Genomic DNA, 14,816 nt, shown 5'->3' with positions numbered 1-14,816 from the left:
TGTTTCAACTATGTAATGAATTCATAAGAACTGAAAATAGGAAATGTAGATGTAGAAAGAAAATACTACCCAAGAAAGTATGAACATGATACTAAATTCAAGGCAACTGACTTTTTTTTTTTCTTTTTTTAAAGTAGTATGAACCACCTTTTGTTAAGGCTTAATAAAGCTCTCCGGAGGGCCAGAATAGGCTCCTTGGCTCTATAGGAATTCTGGGTCATTTCTAGTCGAGCTGCCCAGTTCAGAGAGTCTTCATTACAACTGCCACCTGGAGATTTGTGAAAAAGTGGTTTGATGCTATGCTCCAGTTCACACAACATGTGCAATCTGAAAACAGACAGAGCATGTTAAAATGTTACCACATTCAGTCTTATTAACTTCACATATTAAGTATGCACTTTAGATCAGCTATGAAAACGAAACTTTTAACATATTTTATTGCTATATAAACAGCAACATTTATGATTTAAAATTAAGTGTAAACACCAATTTATTCTCATTAAAACATTTAGTGCTTGATGTCACCCCAGAATTCTTGTGTATTAAATTGAAAGATATATAAAAATTAAATCCAAATGTATAAGAATCAAACTTTATTGCCAACATGAAAATAAAATATGGATTCATTATGAATATGAAATATTTATATAATCTGGTACTAATATAAAAGTGCCTGATATAGTAAATACAGTAAAATTAAACCTGTAAAGTGATAGTTAATTTTTTCCTAGGTAATAGAAGACATGATACAGTCATACCATATCTTGCATTTTTATAGTAATCAGTGTCTATGACTCACTGTTGAAGGCAAAAAAATATAGCTGATAGCTACAGAATGAAATTAAATTCAGTGATCCATTATCTAGTTTCCCTAAAATGTTACTGAAGAAGATCATACAAAATACAGTAAATTTGAACAATAACAAAAAACTGTAGTTGGTTTTTAAACTTCTAATACTTCAATTATAGCATTTTTTTTAAAAAGATTTTTTTCCTCAGGTGAATAAGTAGACTTAAAGGAGACTATATTAAGATATTTAAAAAAGAATGTAAGAGCCAATTAGTGTAGTCAAGCAATATATCAAAAACATTATCAGAATTCTTTATACATAAAAATTTGTACCAGGTGACATGTATAAGTGGGGAATATAAAGGTGCAAATGCAAATACCTCACAATAAATTCATATCCTCGTTGGTAGGAGCCCCTTTCAAAGCTTGCAGCTGAAAGAGGTACAATCTGTTCTGCTCTCACTAGTTTCAATGTATCATAGAAAGCTGTGGTGTCTCTTTTCTTAGCAGACAACAGTAGCTGTCCCAGTCTGACACTCCACGTGGTAGATTTCCCATCTGAAATGTAAGTCAAGAAATGCTGTGATGAGTGGACCCAGCTTTGCTGCATTTATAAGATGAGCAGCAGAAATACTGAACAGATGGTTTCATTTTACTTCAAACAACTAAACAGGCAATCATAAAATAGGCCAGATTAATTGTGAATGCTGCTAAACTATCTAAAATGGGTTTTTTAAAAAGGATTTATTTATTTATTACAAATACAGTGTACTGTCTGCATGTTGCCTGCATGCCAAAAAAGGACACCAGATCTCATTATAGATGGTTGTTAGCAACCATGTGGTTCTTGGGAATTGAACTCAAGACCTCTTGAAGAGCAGCCAGTGCTCTTAACCTCTGAGTCATCTCTCTATCTCCTAAATTGGAATATTTATAGCATATTAAAGTTGCTAATATTTTAAGAAGTAACTTTACCTCCTGCCAAATAGTTTTCCACCAAATCCCACTGTGATAGTTTCCAAGCTGCTTCTACTCTGTATGTATTTAATTCATCTGTCCATTCAGACCTATTAAGAGAAATGCTTATCAACTACATTTTAATTTATTTACATTTAAAGTAGCATTTACATTTTATGGGTTTAGACATTTTACTTATTTACTGCTCTATTGTATTTATACTGTATTTCATAGTGTGATACATAATAATTACCCAAAACACTAAGAAAATCTTAAGTCTTTTGTTACTGAAGAACATTTCCATGAATTTTTATTGAGCTGGGCATGATGTCATACATCTTTAATCGGAGCACTCAGCGAGGAAGCATCAGGTGTATCTCTGTGAGTTTAAGGCCAGTCAGGGATACATAATGAGACTGTCTCAAAATATCAACCAACCAACCAAGCAAACAAACAACCCCTCCAAGCAAACCTATTTATTTTGTATGCATTTGCATACATGAGACACTGATTGCTCCTGACCGCTCTGATCTGGTCCTGAGAGAATGTTGGGCTTTTAAGACACTCCATTTGGAAGTTTGTCTTCTCCCTGGAGCATAATAACCTGCTGAGCAAAGAACTGCCCTTACCTCAACTGCTGACAGTACAAATGCTGTCCTTAAAGCAGGACACAAGTAAAAGCGACTACTGAACTTTGCCAAGACAGGGTAAGATGGTCTTTCAAAATTCCTGCTTCTAAAAATGGTTTGTCAGTTATTCTAGGCCTGTAGCCAAATTGGATGCCCCAACAGTGCTGAGATACTTTAGGTGACTGTCCAGGCTGCCAGCTTGTCTCTGTCTATTCTCGAAAGATTTCTGAAAGTTGCTTGCATGCATTTTCCCATTTTCTCATGTATTATTTTATTCCTTCTCAGGTCTTTGATGGGGTTAAAGACTAACAGTTATGGTTACAATCTTCTCATATCTTAGTTAGAACACACTTGGTACTAGATTCAAATTCTTCAGGATAGGACAGCTTTTGCAATAATCTTTCTAGCATACCATTTACCTATGTTCTAGATATCTCTGGATTTTTAGTATGTATCCTTTGTTTGATGTTGTTCTTGTTGGTGGTAGTTTCATTTGTTTATGTTGTTACCCTTCATTTCTCCTTGATAATCATTCCTATTGTATAAAATTTTGTATTAAGTTAGAACTTTATTCAGACAAAAGGGGGAGATGTAGTGGGTAGCTGTTTGAGCCATGCCATGAAGCACCACCCCTAGTGAGGCAGCTGTATCTGTTACACCTGCCTATGACCTTGAGGTACCAGCCTCTGGGCCATGGCAACTGGAGACCCTTAAGAGGTGGGATGCACGTACAATGGTCCCTTTTGGCTACCTTGTGGTTCTAGATGCTGAGATCTTGGAACAAGCCGTTCAGTGTAGGACATAGCTCAGCTTTCCCAGACCTTACAATAAATCTCCTGTGGTTATGAGTTTACCCTCAAATAAATTCCTTTGATCATTAAATAGACTCTGTGGATTAATCCCAATAGCACCTATGAAGGTAAACAAACTCACTGGATGCTGTTTTGTTTTCCTACCATGTGGGTAATTGAGACTGAACCCAGCTCAGTCAGATTTGGCAGCAGGTGCCTTTATACCAATGAGCATTTTGCTGACCCTCCACTAATTATTTCTGATACGTATGTTGGCATATATTAGATGAGAGTTAATTCCTCAATAATGACACAGTTCTTTATCAAATTATCTGAGAGCTTAACTGAAAATAAGATCATTGATTTTTGGTGTGGGTCATGGATAGTTGGGTCCTGCATAGGATATTCAGTAAAAGGACTTAAAGTTACATGTTAAAAAAAAAAAAAAAAAATCAGCTATCTACAATATATGTGTTTTCTTAATCTACTTTCAGCTATTTAGAAATTTTTGATTTGCAAAATCAGTAATTATTCCTCTCTGTGTTTCTCTTAAAAGGTGGCCCAACATATTAGCAAAGCTGTTCCAAACTCCTGGGCTTATTATGCCATCCTTTGTCTCAATCTCCCGAGGAACTGTAATACACATGTGCCACTGCCCTTGTTTCTTTAATTGTCAATTTGACAAACCAGAGAACAGAGAACCTCAACTGAGGAATTGCTCTCATCAGACTGGCTTGTGGCCATGTTATGAAGTATTTTCTTGATTGCTAATTGAGGTAGAAGGGCCCAGCCCCACAATGGATGATGCTATCCTTGGGTAGATGGGCCTGCTCAGCATAGGGAAATAGCTGAACGTGAGACTAAAGCTAGTAAGCAATGGTCCTCCAATGGTCTCTTCTTTACTGCTTCTCGAAGCTCCTGCCTTGAGTTCCTGCCTTGGCTTCCTTTGATAATGGATGGTAACCTGTAAGCTGAAATAAAAACCCTCTCCTCCCCATGTTGGTTTTGGTCGGTATTTTATCACAGTAATAGACAAGCCAATTAGAATAGCCATCCATACGCAATACATGGACTACTTTCTTCTAAGGACTCTTCTTAGGTGACACTAACATGAACAGTGATACTTTGGATTATGGCTGATTAGGAGCAGCTAGTCTTTTCATTTTTTTAATTATCTAATTTGATACTGGCTATAAGCTAGATTCTAGGTAAATCTAGGTAAAGAATCTAGTTTATAGCCAATATTCAAATTATATGATTAAGAGAATAAGCTGGGCAGTATTGGGTCTTTAATCCCAGCACTCAGGAGGCAGAGTTAGGCAGATCTTCATGACTTCAAGGCCACTTTTGTTTACACAGGACAGCCACGACTAGAAACTCTATCTCGAAAAACCAAAACCAAAACCAAAGATGCCTTATCTAATAACATCACATAAAGGTATATATATATATATATATATACCTATATTATTAAAAAACAAACAACAACAATGAAAAAAGATGAACAAAGTAACAGATGCTGGGCTAGGACCATTAACCTTAAGTGCCCTTATTAGTCTTTCTGGAGCAAAAGAGGAAACTATGACAAATAACCTAATAATTTTTAGTTTTAAAGGTCTACAACTGGGGCTAGGATTTAGCTCAATTGGTATAGTGCTTGCATGCCCTGCACAAGACCCTAGGTTCATATAAACCCACTGTGGTGCTGCATAGCAATAATCCCAGGACTTGGGAGGTGAAGGGAAGAGGATCATAAGTTCAGGTCATTTGTGGCTACACAGTGAACTTGAGGCCAGCTGGGGCTATATGAGACCTTCTTGAAAAATGCTCTGTCCCCAAAGTCTAAAAAAATAGCAATATATACTGAACATACTTCAATTTCTAAATATTAATGTTACCAAAACCAATGTAGAACAAAACTAAGAGTAAGGTAATAAATTCTAAAGTTTAAAAGTCTAACTGAAAACCATTTTAAAAGTTTAGCATCAGATGCTAAAGTATCAAAATTTCAGGATAAAAATATAATTATTATTGAAGTGTCAGAGAGATGTGTTATCCCAAGCCTTATACCAAAAGTACCAAATGATGAGGATTAGGATAGGAGAATTTATTAATATAGGTAAATAAATTAAAAGGAATTACATCTAGGTTAAGCACAGAAAAAGAACTGTTTAAATTGCAAATAGACATCCTCCCCCAATATGTGCCCTTGTTGACCATTTTGTTTTACTATGATACAGTATCCTTTCATGGAAGTGACCAAAGCCTTTTCTCAGCAGTCAGAAAACAAGAGGAATCTAATTGTACATTAAATATTTTAAAGAACTTGACACATCAATTTGTGTCATGACAAAATTCCCTGAAAAACGCCAGTAATTCCTTATTCATGAGGTCTTTCAATTTGCAGAAACGTAACTACAGTGTGTATCAATCTCTCCATGTCTGTACAACTTCCCCATTGCTTCAGGAATTCCACTGTGATAATTTTCACACTAAAGTGAGTGTATTATCTCAGACACAGGAGAATAGACGTCCTTATTAATCACTGACTTTAACTTGAAGATAAACTTTTTCAGTGTTTAACTACATACACAATCTATGTTCTCTGATTAAGTGAGATCTATCTATTCCTTGTGGACCAAATCTGCCTACCTAGAATATCAGGGATATAAGATGTATAACAAAATAGGAATTTTTGGATCTCAAGGAAGGCTGCGTCAAGAGCAGAGATATTATTTATTATTAATTATTTCAACTGGAGGAAGTGTTTTACCTTCATCTTTGCCGTGAGCAAACTTGGGGTGTGTGAGTGAGTGAGTGAGTGAGTGTGTATATGTGTGTGTGTGTGTGTGTGTGTGTGTGTGTGTGTGTGTGTGTGTGTGTTGCTGTTGGGGGAAGTATAATTTACTACAGTAAATTCCTTTTCTTTAGGAAGATTGCTTTCATAATTATGAATCTTTTAGATAAAATTAATTCTATAGTGGTATTTCAAAAATCACTCAAAAGTTTTCTCCTGTTCCTCTACTTCCAACATAGAAAACAACTGGTGTTAATAATATAGTCAGAGCTTGGATGAGTTTTGAAGTCAGGGAACTATCTATATGAGTCATATCAGGGGCAGGTAACTCTGAAACATTCCTGGCTTAAAGAACAATATAATTTAGCTGGGTGTGGTGGCACACACCTATGAACCCACCACTCAGGAGGTGAAGGCAAGTGGATCTCTGAGTTGGAGGCTAGCTTGGTCTACACAGAGAATTTCAGAACAGCCAGGGCTACAGAGAGAAACTGTCTTGAAAAACAAAATAAAACAAAAAGAACAATCTAATTCAAGAATGATTCTAGACTTGATGGATAAAAGATATTAGCTGGGAGACTAGAATATTAAAAAGTAGGAAAAGGGCTAGCAGGACTGCGCAGTAGAGACATTTGCTTTGCTAGCCTGACACCTCAGTTTGATCCCAGAAGCAATCTAAGGGTGGAAGGAGAGAAGTGACTAGACAACATTGTCCTCTGACCTCCACACATGTACGCATCTCCCATCAAACCCTGCCCCTACAGTAATAATTGTGGTGCTGTCTCCAAAATAAAAACATATTTCATTACTTTAGTTTACCTAAATCCATGCAAATCACAATCAGTTGCAAATTCACAAATCAAAATGTCTCTATCCAGAATGATGAAAGAAAATTATTCTTTAATAAAACATTACCTGTTAGCATGCACTCCATTCACCTGAGTTATTACAGTAGACAGCTGACCAAGACCTAACATGGACTTTACTACACCATGATAATGAATGATCTAGAAAAACAAAAAAACATTTACGACAGTAATTTCATTTCAAATATAGCTGAGGGAATAAGAACATCTTAATTTCCTATATTTCTGCTTGTATGTACCTTTCCTAGTTTAGCAAAACTATATGGCTTGGCTACGCAGCAGCACCTACTACCAATACCAATGTCCTAATATACTGAAAGTAACAGAAAAAAAAGAAAATCTAAAAATAATTTCAGAATGAATTTTTTTCAGTTATTGCAATTCCAGATCAAATATAGATTGCAACATCGTGCTTCAAGATTATGTATCATAAGTCAACAGATGGAATGTTATTAATAGACATTTGGTTAATTATCAACTTGATGGGAACTGGAACCATCCAGGAGACAATACTTCAGGGGTACTTGTTCAGCCCATTTTCTTCATCTTACACATTTCAAGAACCCCACAGGGAATAGTCCTACCCACAGTCAAGATAGGTCTACCTATCAACGAAAGTAATCAAGATAATCCTCCATAGGTATGCCTAAAATCTCATATCCCAGGTGATTCTAGATTCTGTCAAGATGATAATACCAAACACCATGACAAGCCAGTTTGAGGCCAGACTGAGCTAGATGACACCCTGCCTCAAAAAGAAAAACAAGATGAAGAAAAAAAAAAAAAAAGATGAAGCAATAAATTACAGTTTGATCCCCCTCTCCCCCACTTCGAGATCAGTTTTTCACGCTCTGTAGCTCTTCAAATCTGATAGACTGGTTAGTTAGGGAGGCCCAAGAATCCTGCCTGTCTCAGCCTCCCCAGTTAGCTAGTGCATGCCATTACACCTTATGTTTGTATATGGATTCTGGGTATTGAACTCAGGTATTCTTGCATGGCAATCACTTTACTGATTAAGTTATTTCCACAGCCCTAATTTGAGGGATTTCTAAAGTCATAGGAATTTGGCATTGAAAAGAATTTCTGAAACCAAAAACACAAGTCTCTAATTTTACTGATCTGGAAATTAAAGTGTAGTGTTAAACATTTTCCAGATACCTTGTGACATTGACAAAGACAGTTTTGAAACCATTACTATTTATCAGCTTTTAAATGATCATCTTACCTGGTCTGGTTCTAGCTGAATAGCCCTGTCATAGCAGGCAGTGGCATCCCTCAGCAAGCCAATACTTTCATGTTCAAGGATCTGTTCCTTTAGGGATGGCTCTGCTTTTCGAATTGCACTTACTCCAGCCACTCCATCTGGCTCATGCATAGCAGCATACAATTTCTTTGTTGATCCATTAAAAAACAAAAACAAAACCCCAATTAAATAAGAGGGGGAAACATAATAAAAAATAAAGCCAAAATAACACATAGCATGTGAGAAATTTTTACTATAAATAAGACTTTTGTCTTATTTTTTGATATTTTTATTTATTTCCAGTCAGAATTACAGTAAAGTTACAATTTTCAGGCATCCCATTCCCTTGACACTTTTATTCCACTTAAATACAAATTGACAATAATAACTATTATTGAATCTGAGGACAGCAGAAAACCTCATACCCCAAAATTTTCTTTAAGTCCAAATGAAAATAGCTTCTGTGGAGTATAATTTAAGTCTTTTACTGTATTTCAAAGGTTTTTGAATTTTAAATAAACATTTTAACAAACTGATATTGAACAAACTTCAACAAACACAAGTAACGCATAATTTGGGCATGGCTAGATATGGGGGACACACCTTAATCCCAACATTTGTAAAGTAGAGGCAGAAACACAAGGAATAATAGGCTACATATTGAATTCAAGGCCAGCCTGGGCCATGTGAGACCCTGTCAAAAGCAAGCAAGCAAACTAACAAAGAAAAACCCCATAATAAACAAACTAAAAAAGAAAACCATCCTAGCTTAAAGGGGATATTCAAGTTTAAAGATAAAAATCTGGGAAGCAGATAGCACAAGATATTCTTTAGAGGCAGAGAAAATAATACTAGAAATAAACAGAAAGAGACGAAGTAAAGACAGATGCTGGAGTTTCTACCTGTGTGCACATAGACAGCATTGGTGCTGCTGAAACTGACTGCACTCAGAAGAAGCTTCTCGTGCAACTGCAGGGCATCACCTCTGAGGCAAAGAAATGCAGTTGTCACTGGACAACTGAACCTGCTGTAGGTGTTTCCAGAACTCTATCCTAGTGGAAGTGAAGTAGTATCTTACTGGGATTATCATGTACATTTCCAAGATGGCAGGTGGAACTTTACCAAGATGGAATTTTTGGCTTTTGTCTCAACAAAACTGTTATCCACTTATGGCTTAAGCAGAAAAAATTGAACAGCTTATAAATGAAAGAGACTTTGGCTTATTATGTTAAGAATGAGCTGCGAGAGGTAGGTATGGAATCAAGCAGAATTGGCAGGGAATGTAGATAAATTTGATACAGAACAACAACAACAAAAACAAAAAGAAAAAAAGGAGAGTCAAGAATGAGCCCATATTTATAGCTAGAACATCTGGAAAGATGTTTGCTCTTGACCACTACACTTTCTGCAACCAACTGTGAAAGAACAAAAGATGCCACAAATGAACATCTCATTACTGTGGAATTCAGATAACTGAGCAGACATGAGTACTGGAAAGTGCTAGAGATCTTGCTGCTCTGCCCTTTGAAGCTCATTTATTTGTATCTGAAGTGTAGAACAGATTGATAAATGCCACTAAGTACTTTTAAGATATTTGATCTGAGTTCAGGGTTTATTATGTGGAATGGGAAAACTAGGAATAAAGCAGACCTAATACACAAATGCAGGCAACTTACTTTGAAATACAACAAAAAGCAAAAGGAAACTAAAGGTGGGAAGTGTGGGAGGTATGGACAGATATGTGACAAAGCAAATACTGAAAAATGTTAATTGTGGAATTCGGGTGCAGATATATGTATGCTAACTATACAATTTCGAAAATATTTCTTGCTTGAATTATCTATATACTAAAAACTTTTAAAAGCAAAATGAAATTAAAAATAGACTACAGGGAGGAAAAAGCACTTACGTTTTCCATTTTGTTGCTTCAAGAAATGCAGGGCAAATAAAACAGACACACAGGATGGATATACATGATCACTACTTTAGCTTCTTCACACAGAGAAGAAATGGTGCTCATCAGGGGCTGGAGATGTGGAGACTGGGGAATTATTTACACAATTGTACAACATTATACAAGATGAGCAAGCCACACTGACTGTAGTTAATAGCATAGTATTGTATGTTTAGAGTTCAATAAATGTTCTTATGTTAAGTGCTTTTCACACACACACACACACACACACACACACACACACACACACACACCAATCAATCAGGGGTTGGGGATTTAGCTCAGTGGTGGAGCGCTTGCCTAGCAAACACAAGGCCCTGGGTTCGGTCCTCAGCTCCAGAAAATAAAAATTAAAAAAAAAAATCAAATAATCAATAAAGAGTATGGGGAAAATTTTTGGAAGTAAAGATGTTCCTAGAACTGACTATGATGACTGTTTGTGGGTGTATTATCTACAAACATCATGTTGCACATGTACAACTCTTTGTGTACCTGCTATGACTCAGTAAAGTAGTTTTGGGGTGGGTGGAGGAATGTACTGGCAAGAGAAAACAGAATCCAGGAGGAAGAAAATATTCCCAAAGCCACAGAAGAAAAAGCAAATGTCTCTCAGGTTAAAAGAAACAACAACAAAACACTTGTTTTGTGTGTTTTGAGACAGAATTGTATGAAGTCCACGATAGTCTTGATGAACGTCAACTCCTGATCCTCTTGCCTCTACCTCCCAAGTGCTGGGCTTCTCAATGTGTACCACCAAATCTGCTAAATTCAAAATTCTTGATGAAAATAGAAAGGCCCATCAAATGATACTGTGAGTTTAAGAAAATAAGGACTAAATTTGGTAACATGGAGGACACTGATCTTTTTAGCAAGAATAGTACTGAGACAAAAGGGTATGCTGTCTTAGTTCCACATACTTCCTAATTTGTTTCTTACACAGCATATTATCTTCTAAACCTTTGTTTCACCAGCATCCTCACATCTCCTTACTCATTTACCCAAACTCAGGTTACTGCCTCTCCAAATGACAACAGTAATGTCTTGAATCATAGTCTTTATACTCTTCCTCCACAAGAGCTACAGACATTTAGCTAAGATGCTATAATACTGCCCCGGTACACACCCTGTACGGTTCTCTATGGCATAAGATCTTTCCTTTATCATTTCCAAATGCCATTCTAAAACTGACATTTTACTCTTTCCATACATGATACTCTTTCCCAACTCCATGGAGCTATCTCTAATAACTATTATTATTTTAGACATCATTGACATGAAGTTATTCCTGGATTGCTCATTTCCCTACTCTTAAGGAAAATGCAGTGCCCTTCTTCAGGACAGAAGCATCAACACACTTAGATACTATACCAAATTCTTGTCAATTTCTTCCCACTATCAGAAAGCATCTAAAGTATTACAAATATTTAATACCTAGCACAATGTCTGAAATAGTCAATAAAATTAACATCACCATAAATGACTGCCAATTATTACTTTTATTATTAAATTCATTATATTAATTTCAAACCTGTAGAAATCCAAGATGCTTTTGAATATTTTGCTTCTTTTCTGTAATAAATGACTCAAAGTGCATTACGGCTCGTGTGTACGCTTTGGAGCGAAAGGAAGCTACGGCCAGAGTATCCTGAGGTATGAGGTCTAGAAAACGAGTTACACTCTGATAGTCTTCAAAATTCACATTTGATACTGGATTAAAAAAAATTGAGTAAAGACTGATAAGAAAAATTTAGAAGATGAAGTATTTAAGTTTTTCATTAAATAATACAAATGCATTAAGGGCTAATATTTAGGCCTCATTGAAGAACAAGATGACTGCTCAGAGGATCTTGTTCCAGTTCTACCATTATTATTAACTGTGGACATTATTCAACTCACTGAACCCATTTCTTATCTGTTAAAGGGAAATATTGATACTTGTTTTGCCTTCCTTACAAGTTACTTCAAGGAGTAAATGTAAAACTATGATCGAATGTTAAAAAATGTATGAAAACAAAGTAAAAGAAATAAAATTATTTATTACTCTGATAAGACACAATTATTCAGTAAGGAAAGTTCAGAATTATGGAAGAGGACTTTTATTTTAAAGTTTAGAAGCTCTTTTCAAGTGCTGAGGATTGAGTCCTGGCCTTTGTCCATGCTAGGCAAAAGTTCACTAAACTATTTATATTCCTTGCCCCCAAATGTTAATCTTAATATATGGAATTTTTAGCCCCCCCCCAAAAAGATGGAATTTTAATTGCAATGTTAATGAAAATTATAGGCAAGTTAGTGTTTGCTTTTAACAGTAAAATTTTCACAAAGAGAACTAGGAACAAACACTTAATTGCTACTTAATCAAACTCCATAGAAAACATTTAGTCAACAGGCAACTATCTGCAAATATAGAGACAACAATCTATTGTCTTTAACAGGCATATGAATAAAAGAAGGAGTGGTTTTCAAACTGACAGTATTGTAAGTGAAAATCTGTTTAGTAATTACCAGATTGTCAACTTTTAAAATTAGCCCTAAAACCTAGCAAGAAAAATGAGAGAATGGCTGAAGGATAACAGTAGCAATAGGATTATAACCATCTACAAACTGCAAGAGCAATAAAAAATAGTGGTTCAAAACCATGGAAAGAATTCATTACTGGGTGATCAATATTTTCTTGTCATCAAATGATTATATCACAGGGGCTAATTGGTAGGATAACTCTAATGAGATTCATTTTACTCTAGAAGATTCTTTAATCTTGTTAGTGAAATCTGTAAACCCACAAAAACAAAATTACAGACCAGTAGCTCTAACACTGTGCGTAGTACAACAGTGTGCTCAGGGTGTTTGCAGATTCTGTTGGGTAACAGACACTACTTGAACCCCCCAAAACAAATCAAATAAAAACCTTCTTTAACATTTAAAACTTAAAAATGTGAAGATGACATACACAAACACAATACACCGAAGCACAGGGAGCAAATGAATTAAAAGTAAGGAGTAGCAGAATCACAGTATCACTCTATCATCTACTTCACAGCTCACAATTTACACTCACATATATCATCTCATCAAATCCTCACAAAATCTCCTAAGGGAGAAACCCCATTTATATAAAGAAAAATTAGGTATGTATCTTGTCCACAGGTGTAAGAGTAAGAACTTAAAAGAGCAGCTTCTTGCCCCCCATTCCCACTCCTCCAAGGCAAGACCTCCTGTGGGAAGTCAGCAGAGCCTGATACACTCAGTTAAGGCAGGTCCAAGCCCCTCCCCCTGGACCAAGGCTGTGTAAGATGTCCTACTATAGGCTCCAAAAAGCCCATTTATGGCCTAGGGATGGATACTGATCCCACTGCCAGGGGGCCCCTTAAGCAGATCAAACTATATAACTGTCTTGCCTATGCAGAGGGTCTAGTCCAGTCCCATGGAGGCTCCAAAGCTATTGGTCCACAGTTCATGAGTTCCCACTAGTTTGGTTGTGTCATGAGCAAGGAGAATCAAGATCATGATGTGGAAATGTACATAGACATTGTCTTAAAAAAATAAACAAACAAAAAACCACTAATGCTTAAATTGTAGAATTAACACAAGGACAAGTTAGTTGGTGGATATTATAAGAAAGTATGCACACATTAAGTTGACCTTACCTCCTTTTAGTTTGTTTTGTGGGAGTTTCTCAGCATTTAACGCCTGAAATTTGTGCCTTGCCCATTGGGTGAGATGGTCAAGCATAGAGAACACGGTCTGTGTACTCAATTGGCACAGATCAGATGCACTGTCTTGGGTACTGATGGCATGCTGATCATCATGCTTTAGCACTGCCATAATTTCTGCATAAACCTAAGTAATTAATTTATAGTTAATAATGCATCCATCTATATAGTAACATTTTATTAATATCTAAAATATAAAACTAAACATTCTAGCAATAATTAAAAAACAGTAGATTAATAGTAATCATATCTATAGCAAAATTAATGAGAAAGAAAATTTGATTAAGAATGACTAAACAGGGGGCTAGAAAGATGGCTTGGTGGGTAAGAGCATTTGCTGTCCTTGCAGAAGACCTGGGTTCAATTCCCAGCATCCACATGTTGACCCACAACCATCCTTTAACTCTAGTCTTAGGGGATGAAATACCCCATTCTGGTCTCTGTGGACACCAGGCACACACATGGTGCACAGATGTATATGCAGGCAAACTACCATACACATAACAGAGTAAGTAAAAAAGGGCTAGACAGTGATAGTTCAGTGCTAAAAACTACTTGTTGCTCAGAGGATGGGAATTCAGAAGACACATATGAGACAGCTCACATTGCCTATAACTCCAGCTCTAGGGATTTTGACACTCTTTTCTGGTCTCCCTGGGCACCTGCAAATATATGTGATGCCCACACATAAATAAAAATTTTTAAGAAGAGTGATTATAATTAATTTCGGAGTAAATAGCTAAATATACTAATAATGATATTTAGGCTTTTTTGTATTAAACATTTTTTTTTTTTTTTTTTTTTTTGGTTTTTGAGACAGGGTTTCTCTATGTAGTTTTGGTGCCTGTCCTGGATCTCACTCTGTAGACCAGGCTGGCCTTGAATTTACCAAGTGCTGGGATTAAAGGTGTGCACCACTACGGCTCGGCAATTTTTTTAAAGCTAGTAGGATAAGATTTTATTTTTTGTTTTTAAGATGGATCTCATGTAATACAAATTGTACTGGCTCTGTAACTGAGGATGACCTCTAACTCCTGATGCTCCTGCCACTCTGCCTCTCAAGTGCTAGAATTTAGTAT

General features: G+C 36.1%; 1 protein-coding gene across 1 annotated transcript in view; it reads right to left on the bottom strand.

The window, feature by feature from the left end:
• Atr (ATR serine/threonine kinase) overlaps positions 1-14,816 on the bottom strand; it is a 116,396-nt gene that overhangs the window by 42,782 nt on the left and 58,798 nt on the right. The window contains exons 27-33 of the mRNA XM_036192592.1: positions 13,672-13,864; positions 11,556-11,734; positions 8,056-8,220; positions 6,880-6,971; positions 1,766-1,857; positions 1,171-1,348; positions 148-327 (exon numbers count right to left, since the gene is read on the bottom strand). Of these exons, the coding sequence (XP_036048485.1) occupies positions 148-327; positions 1,171-1,348; positions 1,766-1,857; positions 6,880-6,971; positions 8,056-8,220; positions 11,556-11,734; positions 13,672-13,864 (1,079 nt within the window). The remainder of the gene's footprint in view (positions 1-147; positions 328-1,170; positions 1,349-1,765; positions 1,858-6,879; positions 6,972-8,055; positions 8,221-11,555; positions 11,735-13,671; positions 13,865-14,816) is intronic.

The sequence above is a fragment of the Onychomys torridus genome, chromosome 7 (genome assembly GCF_903995425.1).
Source record: "Onychomys torridus chromosome 7, mOncTor1.1, whole genome shotgun sequence".
Taxonomy (NCBI): Eukaryota; Metazoa; Chordata; class Mammalia; order Rodentia; family Cricetidae; genus Onychomys; species Onychomys torridus.
The sequence above is the reverse complement of the archived record's forward strand: the minus strand, read 5'-3'. Positions and strand labels throughout refer to the sequence as shown.